The 20708-nt window shown below is 43.6% G+C and overlaps 1 protein-coding gene across 1 annotated transcript in view; it reads right to left on the minus strand.

The window, feature by feature from the left end:
• skia (v-ski avian sarcoma viral oncogene homolog a) overlaps positions 1–15401 on the minus strand; it is a 73464-nt gene extending 58063 nt beyond the window's left edge. The window contains exon 1 of the mRNA XM_020942013.2: positions 13923–15401. Coding sequence (XP_020797672.2) covers positions 13923–14825 — 903 coding nt within the window. The 5' untranslated portion in view covers positions 14826–15401. The remainder of the gene's footprint in view (positions 1–13922) is intronic.
• Between the last annotated feature and the right edge of the window lie 5307 nt (positions 15402–20708).

Genomic DNA, 20708 nt, shown 5'->3' on the forward strand with positions numbered 1-20708 from the left:
CTTAAGCGCATGGCTCATTTGCATAAACAGCACATTTCTTCTGCAGCTCAGCTCGTTTAGTTTCTTTCGGGCTAAAGGACGCGACTCGGTGGAACATGAGGATGTGCTGCTGGTGGTCTTATCTGTAAATGGTGGAAAAGTTTCGTGGTGCTTGAAGCTTTTCACTGGCACCAACTTTTGGCATTCACTGCAGTAGTGAGGAGTGAAGGAGACACGAGCGAACAAAATCAGGGAGGCAGAGGCGACGAGAGAGAAGGTAAACAAGTGAAGCGGCAAAATCAAAATTGAATATCAGCATTATATCGATATATATACGACATGTCAGAATTCATATCGAGTTTAAAAACTCGATATATTTAAAATATCGAGATATCACCCACCCCTATTAAAATCTATATTTAGTTTTATTAAACTAAAGTTACTCCACCTTCAGTGCTTACTTAGCTCACTAGATCGCCATATGTTGCCCTCTGGAGTGAATTCTACACATCAATGGCACAGAACCAATGATCAGAGCATTCAAACAAATACCTCACTGTGATTGATGGAAGCGTCACAAACCCAAACATCAAACTTTTGTTAAATCCACTTGAGAGAAAAGCACAGGCTTCCTACCTGTCTACAAACGCACAAAGGAATTCCCCCTGCATGTTTTAGGATGTTTGTAAATGTTGCCATGTTGTATTGGTTCATTTGGTGCTGGCTTCCACCCAAACCACAATGCTGCTCTGTGATTGGTCAGTCTGGACCTATCAGAAGTGCTCCAGGCTGAGTCTAACAAGATTTGTATATTAATGGAAAATTGCCATGCAGGAGCACAGGTGAGGCAGGTCTGTGGGCTGAGCATTGGACAGAATCGTCCTGCTGTACGGAGGGTTTGAATAGAATCAGGGAAAGATCACAAGATTATTCAAACATGCATGGACAACATCTAAAACTTCTTCAGGCATGTTTTTGAGGAAGGAACAACGTTATAACATGCTCCAAAAAGTCAATTTGTCATAATACCTCCACTTTGAACAAAATAAACCAACACAAAGTTAATGTCCACAACAGCGTAGCAAAATCCAGCATGCTAAAACCAGAATTTACAGCTCAGGTCAATCTAAAGTAAGTCAATCTAATATCAAAGTCCAACTCCAACCTGTAGCTTGGGTGCTACTGGTAACTCTCCACCTTTTCCAAGCAACTCGTCAAAGGATTTCTGAATTATACGTATTGCGCTGAATAAGTAAAATTTGATTGATTAAATGCCTGTTACCACTGTAAAGGTATAATTTTGATAACTCACTTTGTGAACTAATAAATGGATAATGGTTTATGTTTTACAGACATCTAACTGTGCCCTGTCTCTGGCCATGGCTCTGATATTTACTCAATGTCGTGTGGCCGCTAAAACTAGTAGCTCTTTGGCATTTTTGTTCAGTAAAAGTGGCTCACCAGAGGAAAATAAAGGTACAGGAGGTACAGGAGCTTCCTTTCCCGCACCACCAGATTCACTAACAGTTTCATCCACCAGGCTGTTAGGATGCTGAACTCACTCCCCTCTCTAACCACCAGGCAGTCAGGAAACAGGAATCTGTGTCTGCCTAAAGAACTTTGGACTTTCCTTTTATTGTATTATTATTTAATTATTTAATTTAGAAGATTGAGAGTGAGAACAAAATTTACATTTTTCATATGTTCATGTGGAAATTTGACAATAAACTTTTGAACTGAATTGAATTTAAAAATTTTGGAGAGCCCTGTCCTAAACATAATGCTGAGAAAATCTATGTTAAATGAAGATCACTTGACAGGTCGTGAGCTGAGAGTACAGTCATGTGTGAGTGTTCCAGACTGACTGACTGACTGACTGACTGACAGATAGACAGATAAACAGACAGATAGAGAGACAGGGAGCAGTCTGAGCATCGATCGACAGGAAGTGGAAGCTGATGTTTCACAGCACTTCCTGACTCCTCTGCACCTCTACGCCAGCAGGTATTTATCACACTGTACACTGTGTACACACACTCACATGACGGGGACCTGCCTCTCTTATGGGGGCAAAAAGTAGTCCCCGTGTCATAAATAGGTTATTTCTTTGACTGGAATGTTCCACAATAAAGTATTCATATCATTACAGTGTTTTTAATTACAATTTTCAAAGACCAGAGACATCATGGTAATTCTAACAACCACTAGCATGCTAACAGTGTACTTCTTCATTTCTGTGACAAATACGATCATTGTGCATAAGTACATTTCTATGAGAAAGGCTAATGCAATCTATTACTAAGAATTAGCATCAAATGTTATGGGTGAATTCCTCATTTTATTGTCTCATTTGGAAAGCTTTAAAGACTTTTCTGAGCCTTTAACCATGTTATAGAAGTTTCTTGACCCTCTCATTGTTATTCTCCTGTACTAAAGATGTCATTGCTCCGATCTACCCCTGTTTAAACTGTCACCAGCGCACGCCCACTGTGACGTACTTAGTTACTTCTCCAGTTTGGTTTTCTTCATCGGAGACATGTGTAGTATTGATGTGATGTGCAGCTGTCCACAGAAGGACCACACAGCATGAGGCGCTTTGTTGTGATGATGTTTACTGCAAAATCAAATCCCATTGATAATTACAATTTTTATTTTAATTATCCACGGGTGTCATAGATAACAACTATAGAGCACAATATGTCTTCTTTAATGAATAACAAGCCAACTGTACTTGTGTGATATACTTGTAGAGATTGTGAATAAATCAGAGCCAATCTGAAATGTAATTATTACAAATTGTAAAATCAATCAACCCTGACATCCAAACCCAGATGCACCACTGCCCCTTCACTGTCCCAGCCTCCTCTGCTTCAGTGTAAACACGAGCCGTGTGGATAAGGCCATTACTCAACTCACTTCCCGAGAGAAAAAGAGGGGGAGGGGCAGACGGGGAGAGGGAAGGGGGCATGACTCAGGCCTTCAGAACACAGCTGATTACCCCCCACCAGCCCCGACCCGAGGGACCACCCCTCCCCCTCCCCGCTCACATTCACATACAGACACAACAAAGGCCAGTCCCAAGACCACCCGACTGCACGTCCAAGCTCGAGAAGCGTGCAGGATAAACACAAGAGTACCACTTCAGAGGAGGCTCCATCACCCCCATGACACAGGCTCTGGGAGGTGAGGAGAACAATCTTCAACAAGCCTTCATATGAAAGATGTGAAATGAGTGTGAAATGATTGATTAGACTCAGTCTAATGTCTCCTGTTGAATGGTCAGTGATGACCTTGGGTCTTGTTGATGAGGAGGTCAACCAATCCTCTGGAAACATCTGTATTGTTTATGTTCAGGAAATTAAAGGGTGTATGGGGGATAAAGCAAACCACAGCTGTGTGGAGTTTAAGGTCTTGTGCAAAACTCTCAAACTCAAAACTCAAGTTATGATGTCACGATATAGGTTTCCTCAAAACCAGACCTGCAGTTGTGTTTTGTTTCAATCACACATTTCAGTAACTCTTTATTATTAGTCTCCAAACATCATCATCTCCAAAGACCAAAATGCTCTGTTCCACCTTATGATGTCATGTAGTGTTTTTTTTTTTTTTTTTTTTTTTTTTTTTTTTTTTTAAGTTAACGCCTCCTTTTACCTTTAGTTCAGTAGAGACTCATTCTAGTGAAGGTGTGTGGCACAGTGGAGCACTTCCTGCATTAGTAACTCCAGGGATGTTAGTGAGGAGCAAACTACATAACTTGATCACAGGATAGTTTGGACCTGGCCAAACAGAACCACACCACACTTTACAAAGACAATTCCAGAGGGCATGACTGACAGGCGAATTAACCAACCAGACAGCATGCTCCGTTCGAGTTAAAACGGTGGTTTAGGGATAAAACAAGAACAAAAAGATCCCAGAGGACAGAGAGAATTGTGTAGATTTGCGCAGAATCAACAGAAACACCACACTCGTCTTTCAGGTAAAAGAAGTGATTTAGTTGTGAATGATCCAGAGTTTTGGAGGAGATGTTTTTTGTATTTGGACACTCATGATACAAATGAGCGGCTGTAATTGGACCATCTCAAGTTTAGATGGAGGTTTATCTCTTTATGGTAACATTACAAACTCTTCTGGATTCAAACTGTGAATCTCTAATTCTTCTTACATTTTTGATTATAACAGATTTCTAAACTGCATGAACATCAGGTTCCGTTACTTGAATGTGTCTGAATAGAATCCTCACATATCAGACTCCATAAATAATGAGATTTGGATGTGTATATGGGGCAATTAACAGGTCAAAAATCATTTATTAAAGGTGCATAATGCATTGTGTAATTTCTGGTGGGGGATCTGACCTGCTTGTCTCTATGGAGATGTTGGTGCTTTGCCTGGAATGTTCCACAGTATGTCATTCATCTGATCTACCTTGCATTTATCTTTAACTGCATTTATTTTGACTTTCCATCACATCTGAAATATTTTCGTGCCCAGTCTACAACAATTTACTCTCTCTGACACTGGCAGTATCTAACATTTACTGTACCTCCCCATCTGTAAGGAGGTGACCTCCTTCCGCTTTAAGGCCCATCAGACTGGAATAACCTTCACCTCTGACATCTCTAACTCCTCTTGACTCAAGGCTCTGTTAAATCACCTGAAAACTGAGTCACTGCTGCTGACTCAATTAACACTGTGTTTATGTTAATGATTGTATGAGATGAACGTATGGGGGGTGGGGAGGGATGTGAGAAAAATTGTTATTATTGTTATTATTATTATCTTGTTTTCTGTGTTATTGTGGAACTATGTGTGTGTAACTGTGTGTTGTATGTTCGTATCGTTGTATTTGTATATCTTTGAAAATGATGTGCTGCATCTAAAGGGGCTTTTCATGAATAAATTCAATTCAAATTCAGTTGATTAAATTGTGTTTATTTTCATTGTTCAATAGACCGTTGAAGACACACATTGTTACTGTGAGTGCGGCGGTCTCTCCACCGAGCTGCACTATGGCCTCGTCTGCTGGTCTCCATGGAGACAGGAGTAGGGATAGGGTTAAGGCCATACTGTGGAACGTTTCAGGCAAGCCCCTCCACTAATGATATAGGAATAGGAATACATTTGATACTCCATACCAATTCGGAAATCAGATAGAAAGTCCCCCTAAACTGTACCTTTATGAAACTAAGTTAGTTTAACTATATACATATATATAAAAAAAAAAAAAAACATTTTGGAGTGAGTGCTCAACTATTTCCGGATTTTATCTTACATTTTTCAATGAAATACATAGTTAAAACCTTCCTAAAAGTGATTCTGAATGATTTTTGAACAAATTCTGTAGCTTTCTAAGTTCCTTGTGTTGTGCTGTTTACACATTATGTTCATGACAAGTAAGAAAATAATTCATATCTCTTCCCAAATCAACAGTTACACATGCTCTAGGACATGGGCAACAAGAATAACTTATTTAATGAGGATTATACTTATCTTCCAGACTGAAAAAATGTGTGCTGCTTTGGGAAGATCGGTAAAATGACATAAACAAGGCCTCGCATGTGGTCTGATACATTTACATTTCATTTTATTATGATATAAAATGCTGATTTTCCAACTCAATACATCACAGCACGTGACATGGCGGCGAGATCGTCCCCCCTCTCCTGGAAACAGCAGTGTGCTGCCCAAGAGAAGGGGGCGTCTGGAGGAAGGAGGGGACATTCATGCCCAGAGAATGGGACGCTCAAGCTGGGACTTTGAAGCCAGGGGGACGCTCGAGCTGCCACTATGAGCATGTAGGTTCATAGTGTCCATGTGTGTATACTAGTCTATGTGCTCTTACACTTGTTCTGATACAGCTCAACATCTTCCTAAAGGTTCATAGCTGGACTCCAGACCATCTACCAGCCTGTTTCAGGCAGAGTGGAGGTATTATTAGCTATGGGTCTTATGTGTCTGCCATACTTACTCCATGAGGATTACACCAGCCGTCTCCTGGTGCTGCTGGACTGAGCTGAAGGTGTGTGCGTATATGTGAATGTGTGCGTCTGTATGCGTGTGTGTGTGTGTGTGTGCGTGCGTGTGTGTGTGTGTGTGTGTGTGTGTGTGTGCGGGGGAGGACGGCTTTGTGAGCGGGTGGGGGCGGGGGCAGCACTGGGGAGACGGGCAGATGGATGGAAATGAGTCGGCTCGGAGCTCATGCTAATCTCCTCCTACAGCTGATGGCCCGCTAACACACGCGCCAACACAGACACGCTAACACACACTACACACACACACACGCGCTACACACCCACGCTAACACACACACGCGTACACACACGCGTACACACACACACGTACACACCGCAGCAGCCTGGATTCCTTCACTCAGCCTCGGGCAAATCACGGCTGAAGCCAAGACTCTACTTTCACTCAAATATCATCATCTTCATTGTGTGGAAATTTCACTATTATTTCAAAAGGCAGTGTTACACTTCTGTTACACTTCTGTTACACTTCTGTTACACTTCTGTTACACTTCTGTTACACTTCTGTTACACTGCTGTTACACTTCTGTGGGGTATTCACTCAAACACACAACCCACACACATCACCATGTTACCTTTTACTGGTCGGAAAATGACTGAAACAGAAAGCAAGCTATTCAAATGTTTAATGTACAGTCACAGAGTTAAAGTCACTTTCAATGCTGAGTTTCTCCACCCATTGCTCACGGTGCTAAGTCACTCCCCTTCAGAGTGCTATCACAACACAATCAGCATGCAATTAAACTACTGCATCAGCTTTGTCCAGTCTTGTGTCATGCTGTTGTATATTTATGTAGAATTGTTGTGTGGAGCAAGGTGGTCGGCGCTTTGTACACAGTCGTACAGCTAACTGTAAAGAGGAGAACTGGGCCCAGGAAAGATCACTAAGTTACTCAAACATGCATGGATGACATCTAAAAGCTCTTCAGGCACGTGTGTGATGAGGGAACGTTATAACATGTAATTTTTTTTATGATAATTATAGTTTTGGTTACTATAAACTAGAGCAGTACTTGCAGAACTCATGTTACTTGTTCATAGTGTTATTTCACTGTTGTCTGAAGAGACCACCACAACACTTATGTCTCCTCTAAAACACTTTCATCTCTCCCCCTCTGTGCATAGACAGTCTGAGCTGAGAGCAGGGGTGGTGGGCTTGATTTACCAGGCTCGAGGCAGGCATTGTGCTGAGGACAGGCTGGTGATGGGTGCCATGTGGGTGATCAATATTTCACAAAGCTTCTCATTAAAAAAACAAACTGGACCTGCTGCTTGTATCTACCAAGCACAGCACTGATCTAAATCTGATTTACCTGATTTTTTTCAGTTTCAATACTGAGTTGATACACTTGAATGAGAGGAGCTTAAATATTAGCTTTAGTATCTTAAGTGTGTGAGTACTGCCATCCCTCTGTCTGCAGCAGGTTTAATGGCTACAAGACCCAGAGAAGACAAAACAAGGGTTCACTTACAGAAATAGATATGTTTTCAAATATCGCACATGTCTGGCCCAGTTTTCTCTGATTGGAGGGTCTTACAGCAGCCCCTCAGCTCACAGTCTGGTGTAGTGAGCTCTGGTGCACGTGGACCTACGTGCATCAAGTCTCCTCCCTCTATACTCCATCGAGCTACTTCAGTATCGGCAGCAGTGTTTCGATGTTGGTGCATCCGTAGTTACGATTATGATTTTCTCTCAGATGTTAATGTTCCTGGACATATGACTAAACTGTTCACTGTGAAATGAATCTGGGTTATACATGTGTAATAAACTGCAGATCTAATCACAGAAATATTGTACAATGAGACGCCAAAACCTGAAAAGCACAGACCTCCAGGCCCCATGGCGGACCCTGAGCCTGTGTCCCCAGCCTGGACGCATGCCGCTGGGCAGAGCAGCGGAGCAGAGGTGATGGAGCTCTCTCACACTTGACACTGACACAGCACAACGCCAATACTCCACATCGATCTGACACAGCAACAGGCTCCTCCAGAGGGACACAGGGAGCAGGGAGGGAGGCTGAGCTGTCACACACACACACACACCATATCACACTATTTTCCAATTTCTCTTAGAATAATAATGTTTCCTCATCAACAGAGCTGCTGTCTTTTGTTTCATTCACACACAAACCGCATATTTAGAAGGTCTTTTCTCAAACTGAAAACACACTATTCCATCTTGTGATGTCATGTGGTAATACAGGAAGTGCTCCACTGTGTTTTATATTCCTTCACTAGAATCTTTTGGTTGATTTCACATCTGGAACTACCTCTCTCCTGAACTAAAGGTAAAATGTGGCTGACATGACATCACAAGGTGGAACAGAGTATTTTGAGTTTTAGAGATGTAGGCAGACTAATAATAATCTTGATGTGATTTATCACGCAGTCGTCCGCTTTGTGAACCATTCACCACCATCACTGTGCACTTTACTCTCTGGTGAAGTGACCCTCTCTCCACAGCTGTGCACAAACCCACTGCTTATTGTTCATTTACAAATGTGTAATTGCTAAAACTCTGTCCTACCTGTTCCAGCAGCACACTGCGCTCCAACAGATACATGACCCCGGTCGTTCTAAAGCCGCACAGCTTTGGGACGCTCCTTGTTTCAGTTCTATAGCAGTGACTGGAACCACTTTCAACAAACTTCTGTCGACTTTTAAAAAGTCCATCCAGAGTATTTTACAAGATCATTGCATGTGCTTTTATCACTTTTATATCTTTAATCTGCATATGTTTCACTCTCTCACGACTCTATTCACTGTTTCATGTGACAGTTGATGAGTGAGTGTTTTCGGTTTGTACTTCTGTTTTATGTTGCCTTTTGGCCAGGTCACCATTGCAAATGACATGTTCTCAACTGATTTACCTGGTAAAATATTGAATAAATCAATTAAATGAAATAATAAAAAATGACTCAAACATGTGTGAATGAAACAAAACATGACTCTGTGTATGTTTTTGAGGAGGCAATAACATTATAACCTGGCTTAAAGCTCACAGGAGTCTGTTTTATGTAATAAAGGACCATTCATGTGGGTTTGGTCCTGAGAATTCAATGTGACCATGACATCCAATTTTATCATCGCCATATCCGGCCACCCAGGTGCCCCGTGCCCACCCTCCCATGGGCATCTGAAGACTTTCTGACCATCTGGCCATCCTGACCTCTCTTCCCCTTCTCCTCCTTTCTCCCTCTCTTGACCTCTCCTCCCCTCTTTTCCTCCCCTCCTCTTTTCCTCCTTCCCTCTCCTCCTCTCCCTCTTCTGAGCTCTCCTCCTCTCCCCCTGTCCTCCTCTCCCTCTCCTGAGCTCTCCTCCTCTCCCCCTGTCCTCTCTCCCTCTCCTGAGCTCTCCTCCTCTCCCCCTGTCCTCCTCTCCCTCTCCTGAGCTCTCCTCCTCTCCCCCTGTCCTCCTCTCCCTCTCCTGAGCTCTCCTCCTCTCCCCCTGTCCTCCTCTCCCTCTTCCCTCACACTGGTATCCATCTCTGGGCTCGTTTTTTCATGCAGCCTCTGTGTAAATCCCATGCACCGTGCTGCTCCAACTGCGATGCCACCCACACAGTCTCCTCGCCCCTCCCCCTCCCTCTCTATGCCAGACGTGCACGAGGAGCTGCCAGACTGTGCACGTGTGAGGAGGAAGTGCAGCCGGCCCACTTCCTGCATGAGCTCTAGCAGTCAGACGCTAACACTTCATGAATATTCACAGTTCGCAAGCGCTCTCCGTCTCTCACTTTCACAGAGCCCTCCCTCTAGAGGGCTTATACAGCCCAGCAACACAGCCTCAGGTTTGACACTGCTCCTCCACTCTGCACCACACTCACACACCAGTGTCCCTGTGTGTCAGATGCCCTTCCTGTGTCTCCGTGGGCTCTTGTTTCTGTGTTAAAGCTGCTAACCCTGTGGTTTAGAGCTCTACAAACAGGTTCTGATATCCATATGTTTGCAGATGGGATGCACTTGTGAGTGGAAATAGGTCAAAGTGTGTGGACTTTCATTCCCCGAAGAAAGAGGATACCACTTCATGACATCAGCAGGCAGAACAGCATGTTTTAAAGGCTTACTCAAAAACAGTATGTGTTTTCAGCTAAAAGTGAAATAAGATAACGGCAGTTTACTACGTAGCTTGTCTGAGGGAGGGTCTGACATCTGCTTGTTTTCATAGAGATGCCATTGCTTTGCCTTCAGTGTTTCTCATTATGGCTTTTGACTTATGCATCTCTATGGCAACAAGCTGGTAACATCACATGCCTCACTGTAAAATGCATGATTTTCAAGTTTGTTCATTTTTAGCCAACATCATTTCAGCTATTGCCTTTAAATTCAGTAGAGATGAACAATTCTAGGGCTGAAATGATCCAAATGATTCTAGTGAAGGTGTGTGGTTACTGTATCACCACATGACATCACAAAGTAGAACCGAGTGTTTTGAGTTTGAGAGAAGAGCTCAGCCTAAATATAAAGGGTCGTGTTTTAAACATGTGTGAATAAAATAAAAACAGAACTGCAGGTGTGTCTGTGAAGAGGAAACAATAAAGATCATCAAATAGAGAGCGTAACATGGGCTCTTTAATGCCACACTGAGTAACATTCCCGACAAAATAATACCATATCCATGAAAAGAGACTAACCCCTAGTTACACACAAAGTGACACAGTGAATTATGCAAAATGAGACACAGAGCCAGAGGGGAGGGGCCTGGGAATGTGGGCGGTCCTAGGGAACTCCTGGACTGGGCTCTTGTAAAAGTAGAAGAGGGACGAGTGAAGGGCCCTCGAGGTGTGTGTACTCCACAAGAAGTAAAGTGTGCACTGAGGGCTCCTTCACTCTGAGGGCCCAATCATGCTGAGGGCCTTTCTCCACAGGAATGCCACCAAGCACAGTACTACACAGTACTACACAGTACTACACAGTACTACACACTCCTACACAGTACTACACAGTAGTACACAGTACTGCACAGTAGTACAGAGAAGTAGACAGCAAGCAGGACAGGTGTTCATTCAGTTCACAGTGCACATGTTCAGTGTAACCAGTAGCGTTTGTATTTCAGAAGACTGCACTCTGCATTCTGAACTTTAACCTCATTCAAGAATCCCATGGATTTCAGAAGAGGTTTGTAGAAGCCTAAAGTACAGGATCAACAGATTTGACATAGAATAAGGTCACAGGGAGGGCATCTGACACACACGGACATTTCAGAACATGTTTGAAGAGGTTTAAACTACAGGGTGAGCAACCCTTGAGATGCAGGGACATTTATTTTGCAAAGAAGAATGAAATATTTGCCACTTTTGTGATCGTGTATACTGCCCTACAAAGGCAAAAGACCTTAACCACAGTGTGAAACTGAGAAAGTTCCTGTTCTGTCCAGACAAAAGTATAATAGGCGAGGCTCCCAAAATTTGACAACTATTTGCTATAATGAAGAAATGAGCTCAAAATGGACCTTTGACCTTTAGTTCCTGTACTCTGCCTTTGTATCATGAGCCTAAAATAAGGAGTCATGCAAAGGCAAAAGTCCGTAACAGTGTCAGCTGCTGCCTTTTTATTATATTTTTCACCATATTTATTCACATGATAAAGGAGGTCCCAAATTCTCCCAAAATGACATGAACTCATTTTTTTCCAACCATTATGTTACGGCGTTAGGGAAGTAATACTGTAATCAACCAAAGAGGTTCTTGGTTGGACTAAAGATGTGCTGTCTATCAGTTATTACGTTAAAAGGGGCTTTGTGCTGTCAAACACTTGTTTACAATTCAGTATCTCCATGATCTGAACCAGAATAATTCACAAGATCACAAGCTCACTGGGGTTCATGCAACAACTAAACTAAAAAGTACTGTAGTATTTCGTATATTTGCATGTAAAAATGATGTCCAATTTACTCTATGCCTCTTTTCTGCTCTGGTCCATACTAGAAACACACATTTTGAAAGCTCATTGCAGGCGGGAGCAGGACGGCACACTGCAAGAGCGGGCGGGTGAGAACGCAAATTAAATATTGTGTGTAAAGTAAAATATACAAATGATTAATGTATGCTTATCATACCTCATTTGTGCTGGATTTTTTTTTTTTTTGTATTAATAAAAACATTTTAAGCAGCCTAAATTTGCGGATATTTTCTAATCTCGCGCACATTTTAGGCAATTCCTTTCCGCTTCTCCATGTCTGACAGAGCTTAAGAAAGTGAACATCAACATTTGCGGGCAGGAGTGGGACAAACTATTGCAGATGCGAGCGGGAGTTGGACTGAAATTACATTTCTTTGCGGGCGCGGGCGGGAGCGAGACTGAAAAATTTGTCCCACCCAAACCTCTACATATAATACATGTATAGAATCCCTATAAAATAAATTCACTAACAAAAACGTTAGTAGACTAATGGAGTTCAGTCACTCAATTAAACAAAGACAAGCCGACAGTCCTGCCTGGAAGGAAAAATTGACTCCAAACAAACCATGTGTTTCTCCGACTGGTTAATCCGACTGTCAGTCACGGCCATCTGACATCGGGGAGACAGACTTTAGGGCCAGTTTTGTGAAGTCATAGTTGTAACGCTTTGTCGAGGGCTCAAATAAGGACCGAACCATGTGGGTGGCATGGGTGAGGTGTGGGTGACATGGGTGCAAGGGGAGATGGATGCCCGGGTAAGGTGTGGGTGAAGTGACATGGGTAACATGGGTGCAGGGGGAAGGGCTGCGAGCTGAATGTGGCCCTTTGTTGACATCATATTCTGTTTACACCACAATACTCGCCACACTGCCTCATCAGCTCCATTCATGTGGAACAGTTCATGCAAATGGGACAGGGCTTTTACTGAGGGGTGGGCTCAGGCCGGACGCAGCCTTTGTGCAACCAACAACCAACAGACAACAACCAGAAACAACAAGAATCAAACCAACAACCAACAGACAACAACAAGAATCAAACCAACAACCTCCAACCCATCGTCAACAACCAACAACCTGCAATCAACAACTTTGAACCAACAAAACCAGTAACACACAGGCAACACAACCAACAACCGACACCCAACACGCCAACAATCTGCAGCAAAACAGAAGACAGTGTCCAAACTCAAGTCCACACTAAGAACCACCACCTTCATCTTGACTCTGTTTCTCTTCTCTCCATTTTGTTTGCACGTGATTCTAGAAATATTGTTGTTGATGTTTTTGTGTTGGAGCTCTTGTATGTCTCGTGTATTTCCTCTCGTGGGCTCATATTTTGTGTAAGTCTAATTCACTGTGTTTAGCTCAGCTTTGAGTGTGACAGACACACACACATCACACACACATATCACACACACATCACACAGGCTTTAACACCAGTGTGTTCATCATCCAGAAGCGCGTGCCCACCGTCTGGACCAGTCTATACGAACGAGAGGACCCTTCTCCCAGAATGCCCTGCTTCCCCGCGGTCAGAAGCCATTTGCTGACAGACATATTTACAGGACGGGCCAATAAAAGCAGCGGAGGGTGGTGGCTTTAGGGCCCAGGGGTGCGCTCTTGTCACTACTGGAGGAGCTCTAATTAACAACAATACGGCACCCATCAACAAACAGCGAGACGTGTCAGTGACCGCGCAGTGACACCGCGTATCTGCTCTTTAATCACTCCACACGTGTTTGCAGCGGCTGAGCAGCGGAGTGAGGAGGAGGAGGAGGAGGGCACAAGTTTGGGACAGTTTTACTCTGGAAGCAGCATCAGAGACAAGCAGGAGCCAGACCGGGCTGAGCACGCCACGTGACTGGTCTCCACACTGCTCAACCAGCACGCACAGTGACACACACACACACACACACACACACACACACACACACACACACACACACACACACACACACACACACACACACACACACACACACACACACGCAGTCATGAGCGTAGCCCACACTCACCCTGGAGCAGAGCTTCCTCTTGTACTTGTTGGTGAAGTCAAACTTCTCTTTGAGCTCGTCCAGTCGCTGCTCCAGGCGGGCCTTCTCCTCCTTGGCCGTGTAGTCCTGCCCCAGGAGGACGTAGGCCCTCCAGTTGGCCGAGTCAAAGCCCCAGTGGCAAGTTCTGTTCTCCTGCGCTTTGTGGCTGTGCACCACGAACTTGTGCGTGGGGTACATGAGTCTGCAGTCCATGCACTGGATGCACGCTGCGCCGGGGCTGCTGTACAGCTCGGGCACGAAGAGGCCCCGGCACTTGCCGAAGCACTCGTGGTATACCTTGAAGCTCTTCTCCGTGAGCTCCAGCTCCAAGGAGCCGCTCAGCTCCTTCTTGCACCGGGGCGGGTAGGTGCCTCCGTAGATGAGGGCGTTACACAGGCGCTCCGAGTCCGTTTTGGTGATGAGGCCGCAGGACGGTGCGGAGAAGGGCAGGATTCCCATGACTTTGAGGATCTCCAGCTGCTCCGCGGTGCACCGGGAGCAGTAGATGTGCAGCTCATCGCACACGGCGTTGATCTGCTGCAGACTGAAGTCCCGTAGCACCGTGTTCAGAATCTGCGGGAGGCACAGGCGCTTTTCTCCGCCGACCACAAAGCACGAAATTGTCTCTCCCTCCAGCACGGTCTCACAGCGCTCCGTGGAGCGGTCCGACGGAATGAAGAGGGGACCGGGCATTACCGGCGGCGGGAGGTGCTGGAGCACCGGCTCCGGCTCCTTCCCGTCCTTCTTAAAGAGCAACTCATGCTGCCAGCGCGCAGAGAAAGCCGCCGGGCCGCCCAGAGAGCTCATGGAGCTGAGGTGGAACTGCTTCAGGGTTTGTTGCAGTCCCGGATGAGGCTGGAAGCTTTGCCGACTCACAGTCTCCATGTTTTCCCGAAAACTTTACGAGGCGATATCCTTCTTGTGGGCAAAGCACAACTGTACGTCCGCGCTCGGTGGGGGTAAATCCACGGTGGTTCGAAAGTAACCGAGTTTGCCAGACGCTTCATCAAACAGCCAGCATTACTTCCACGAAGCGAGTTTTTGCGAGCTCCCGGGGACTAGTGAGTGAACAGTGGCCAGTCGCTCTGTGCGCCTCGCCGACTGTCCATTCCCCCGGCGCGTAATCCGAACATAAAGCCAAAGAAAAGTTCCGCTCGGTAAAAGGTAGTATCCGTGTTCCAGGAGGCGCTCCCGCTGTCCGCCGTGTCTTGCTCTGCTCTCACACTGTGACTGTGAGTCCGTGAACAGTCCACCCGCTCGCTCCCTCTCTCTCTCTCTCTCTCCCCCTCTCTCTCTCTGTGTGTGCCTCTCACGCACGCGCCTCTCACGCACGCATTCTATATATGTGTGCGCGCGAGCGTTACCGTGTTTGTGTCTGGCTCAGTCATTGAATCGTAGCCAGGAATGTGAGAGAGAGAGAGCAGGCAGGGCTCTCCAGGAACCGCCTCCTCCGCCCGCAGCAGAGCGCAGACACACTGCAAACTACAGCTTGACTCGGGCTAAAAATGGAACGTAACCCGCGCGAAGAGACCTGGTTTATGCGTAATGTTTATGCGTAATGTTTATGCATTCGACTTGTCTGTGTTTGTGTCTGACAATACCGTATGGCAACGACGTGCCAGTTTTGCAGAGGTGGTGAAGGATAAAAATTGTCCTGAAGTAAGAGTAAGTAAGTAGAAATGACAAATTACAGGTCAAAAAATGACTCAAGTAAGAGTAAAAACGTATTTGGGAAAACGCCTCTCTCCAACAATAATTGAGAGAGTAACTGTCGGGACGTTATCTGATGTATAATTTCAAGTAAATGTAACTGTAATTATAATGATATAATCTGGTATTTTCAAAAGAAAGACACGAGTATGAGACAAAGTCAATCATATCTGAAGGACTATTTGAACTCAAATGTTCAAATAATTTCATGTTGTCAAAATAACACTTGGAGATTTAAATAAGTAAGAGTACTGTTACTTTGATGAAAATATTAGGCTATTTAAGTGGGAGTAAAAGTATTGTGCCAGAAGAGTTACTGAAGGAAATGTAGTACTTCCCACCTCAGTTTATTGACAGTGGTTTTCCCGGGATATGGTCTGTGTTCTTTTTTGGCAGTAATGACAGTGGAGGACCGCGCTCCTCACCTGACCCCACCTCAGAGCCGCTCCACACTCCGCGCTCTGGAGCCTCCTGTTGCTTCTCCGTGTTCACGTGTGTCTGTGTCATGTATCTGGGGCTTGTGTGACGTGTGCACTGTAGTGTTTCAGTTCCATCAGAAAAGGGAAGGAAGTGACAGTCCGAGTAGCTCAACTGGGTTTGGCCCGTAGTTGTTCCTGTGGCGCCTCCTAGCCACCACAGGCCTCCACTGCAGCCGTGCGCAGCAGAGCATGGCCATGTTCACACGGAATTTTACGCATCTCTTTTACGGAGTAGCATTACATCCATGTGTTGATATATATTGATTGCATGACTGTATTATGTGATTTGTTCTGTATTTATTTTCTTGCTTAGTGACTGCAGTGAGAATGTGTTGCATTTGTTTGCTTTAGCACAATAAAATATCTATGTAAATCTATAGTATGTAACTTTCTGGAGGGGCACGTCACATGACTCCATGGAAATAGAAAATCATACTTTGTGTTACATGTTCCAAACCATACTTTGGAGCATTCTGCATGGAGATAGTTCTCATTATGTAGACTGTGATTTTCAGTGTTAAATCATAGTATACTTTCTTTTAGCCTTCTATCCTTATCTGTGTGTAATGGTCAGTGCTCCAGTAGGTTCATGTTGGTCCGTGTGTGTACTAGTCTATGTGCTCTGATACTTGTTCTGATCCAGCTCTGCATCATTCTAAAGACACTGAGGAAAGGCTCTTTTCTGTGCTGTGAATGGGACTTTTTAGTATTGATACTTGCTGAAATGAATATCAAGTTTCGATACTAGTCTAAGTACCGATTAGTGTTTGATTTTTGATACTTCTGACAACCCTAAAACACACACACTTATAATGCTTTCACCATCTCCTCTGTCAGACCTCTGCTCTGTTCGTCTATTCTTCCATGTGTTTTTCCATTGCATAACTTGTGCCAGGCTCCAAGGGTCCTCTGCAAACCTCCTCCAGGCTGAGAGAGAGCAGCCATGACCCACGCTTTCCACTCTCACTCAAGATACTGTTACACCAGATGGAGTTTGCAATGAGAGGCTTGAAAAGAGCTGACCCATTACACACGAGAGGCCTCTGCTCAGTGGTGAACACACAAGATATGGATCCCTTACTTCATATGGACTGCTGCTGTAGCATTGTAAAGGTCACACACACTGAGGCTGGTTCACTGGGCAAACATTTTACGAGTAGCATCACTTCAGACAATATTCCTCATGTATATGTACACTGAAAAAGTGGTCCGAGAGGGGTTGCTCAAATTGCAAAAACAAATTTGACAACAATAACCTTACTTTTTTAAGTTTCTCTGTCCAGCATGTTTAAATCTTACAAAGGTTGCTTGATTGTGGCCGATGTTAGACCTGCATGTTTTAATCAGGTTGAGGAAACATGACTTTATTATAATCTGTGGTGAGGCTCCTCCCTCTGGAATTCTCCTCCCCAAAACCTTTGGAGGGAAAATTCAAATATAACAGGACACAGGACAGTTCAGGAGCAGAGGACACACTCAGGACACAGGACAGTTCAGGAGCAGAGGACACACTCAGGACACAGGACAGAGACAGGAGCAGAGGACACACTCAGGACACAGGACAGTTCAGGAGCAGAGGACACACTCAGGACACAGGACAGTTCAGGAGCAGAGGACACACTCAGGACACAGGACAGAGACAGGAGCAGAGGACACACTCAGGACACAGGACAGTTCAGGAGCAGAGGACACACTCAGGACACAGGACAGTTCAGGAGCAGAGGACACACTCAGGACACAGGAGAGAGTTCAGGAGCAGAGGACACACAGTGTGGAGCAGGAGGATTATGAGAGCTGATCTGGAGGTGAGACTTTTTAAAGATTTTATTATATGTTTCTCTGGACTTGAATGTCGTCATTGTTAAAACATGTTTGTGGTGTTTTATTTGAAATTTGAGTAAATGTAAGGACTCCTTGAAACAAATTGTCTTTGACTGTCCATCTACAAGAGGGTGACAGTTGTACTCAGATGTGAATGTGTTGCTTCCAGAGTCGTCTACAAACACAGAGTGACGTCCAGAGCTCTGCTGGAGCTGTGGGGAAGTTCATGAATGTTGTAGTTGATGTTTCAGGAAAAAGGAAGATGTTTGAGAACCAACAAAACACAGAGCACAGATGAACAAAGTAAGTAAACCAACTCAAATTATTTTAAAATTTTTCAAAATGAACTTCTATTGAAACAGTGATCGTGTTTCTACAGGATGATGTGGCACTAGGAGACTTTATACCAGATGCCCTCCCTGTTACTGCGTTTAGAAGAAGAAAAGCAGCACATGGTGAGTTTTGTTTCTGCAGATACACTTCTAATGTTCTTGTTCTTCTGTTCTGGTCCTTTATTGTAGTAATAAGTACTTTAAATGTATTTAAACATGTACAACAGAGTAGATGATCAGAATGTGATCATCATGTGTTATTCTGTGTCCACAGGCAGAGACCAGAGCTTCTTCACTGGAATAAATCTTCACAGTGTCCAGCTCCAAACTGTGTGTCTCTGTACTTGTGTCTCTGTGTGTTTGATTCTGTTTAAGACAAAACAGAGCTGTGGAAAACTAAAGACTGTTTGTATTCTTTTACAGAATTAGATCAATTAAATTAAATTATACATACTTATACATTTCACAATAAGCATATTAAGCATGATTTGTTCAAATTTCATCAACATGAAAAAGTGACGTTCATGTTCTAAGAAAAATATGTGTAGAGGCGATCGAAATAAGTTTCAAAGCCTAAACATAATTTTATTGCATGCAACTGCTTTCCAGAACTTTTTTACGCAAATCCAGCAACCTTTTTTTTTCTGTGTACAAAGTAGTGCTCCAAGAAATGACCATTTTGTGGTTAATTGTGCATGTTTTTTTTTTTTTTTTTGTTCTGCTCTCCTTCTTAAATGCTTTCAAAGTGTTTTAATTGTCAGTAAATAATGCAGCTTTTGTCCTGTGTCTTTGAATACTAATGTGTCTTACCTGCATGTTTTAAAGTTGCTTGTAATCGCACTGCCTCTTCAACTTTGCTTTTGGTGCTGCCCATGTGTCACTCTGCTTCTCTATCTGGACTTTTAACATGTGAGTCTCTGTCTGGAGGGTCAGGGGTCAGGACTGCCTGCTTTGCTGCTGCTGTACAAACTTATCTAAATTTGAATAGTTTTATCTCGTTGTAAATGTAATCCATCTTTCTTCTGTTTATCTGGCACATGGATCTATGATGTGGCAAAGGACTGCAGATGGAAACTAGCCTCTCTGCTGACTCTGACATATTCTGCACTTGTACTGTTGGTCAATATGCATCTGTCCTCGTTATAAATACATGTAAGTAAAAATCAAATATAGAAATACAGTAATACAAATATAGGTCATCTATACACAAGAGGGTGTAAGGTAAAACAGTGCAAAGATGATCTAATGATTGACAGGACAAGGGTTATCTGTTACATAAGTTTGTGTTGTATAGTTGTAGGGAGTATTATCTGTTACATAAGGATGTTATATATACACTGGAATTGTCCATCTCTACTGAACTGAAGGTTGGAAGGTGGAGGAGAGTATTTTGAGCTTTGGCGATGTATACAGACTAATAATGCAGGACGACTCAAACATATGACTGAAACAAAACACAACTGCAGCTGTGAGAAAATAACATTATAACAAGACTTAAAGATCACAAAAGTATGTATGTAGGCACGTTTTGGTTCTGTTTGTTGGCCACAGTATTTTGAATTTATTTATTTGGAGGATAAGCCCCTTGAGATGTCGCCATCTAGTTTTCGAGGGGTCTTCATAAATACAATAACAAAAGACAGATACAGTAGACAAAAAAGCATCAAATCAACACAACCACACACACACACTCACACACACTTTACTGTTTGACAGATAATAAAACAGAGTTCAAAGATAATCACAACAAAAATTCAACAAAATGATCAAAAACAATCACATGGGTTATGCAATTATTGAACCAGAGCATTTTTAAACAAAGGGACTGGAGTTAATGTACGAATCGACAAGGGAAGATTGTTGTTATTATTTTATTAGATTCTTTTTTCCGACCAATGTTCAAGACAGAACATGAGAAGGAACATGAGCAACAAAAGACCCAGTAGAAGAGGAGCAGCTCAAACGGGCCGTTGGTGCTCTAGTGTAAAAGAGACGAGAGAGAGACTGGGACAGAGCAAACCTCTTGGCTGCTCCATGGCACACCAGGCTTTAAACCTCCATTTGCACCTGGACCCCAACACAGGTTACTCAGGTAAGTCAACTTAACCAAAACTAAATGACATAAAATAAAGTTTTAAAATGTACTATTTGGTTGGGGCTCCATCACCTGCATGTTTCTATGTATATGTGTTTGTCATTGGCTCGCCTCTCCTCAGATCTCACCTGTAACTTGGTTTGGTTTAGCTTCCCTGAAGATAGAAAACACACCTTTAACCAATTCTCTTAATGCTTTTTTTTATTTATTAAAAGGTTACATTTACATTAAGTAATGGAGGCTGGTTTGCTCATTACGTTGGGACAGAGAACAACAAACAATAGATTAAGGAGGCAGTCGAAAATATGAAAAACTTGCCCATAAGACTATG

Source organism: Boleophthalmus pectinirostris, unplaced genomic scaffold (assembly GCF_026225935.1).
Source record: "Boleophthalmus pectinirostris isolate CB_2022bp ecotype Guang Dong unplaced genomic scaffold, ASM2622593v1 HiC_scaffold_8, whole genome shotgun sequence".
NCBI classification, from domain to species: domain Eukaryota; kingdom Metazoa; phylum Chordata; class Actinopteri; order Gobiiformes; family Gobiidae; genus Boleophthalmus; species Boleophthalmus pectinirostris.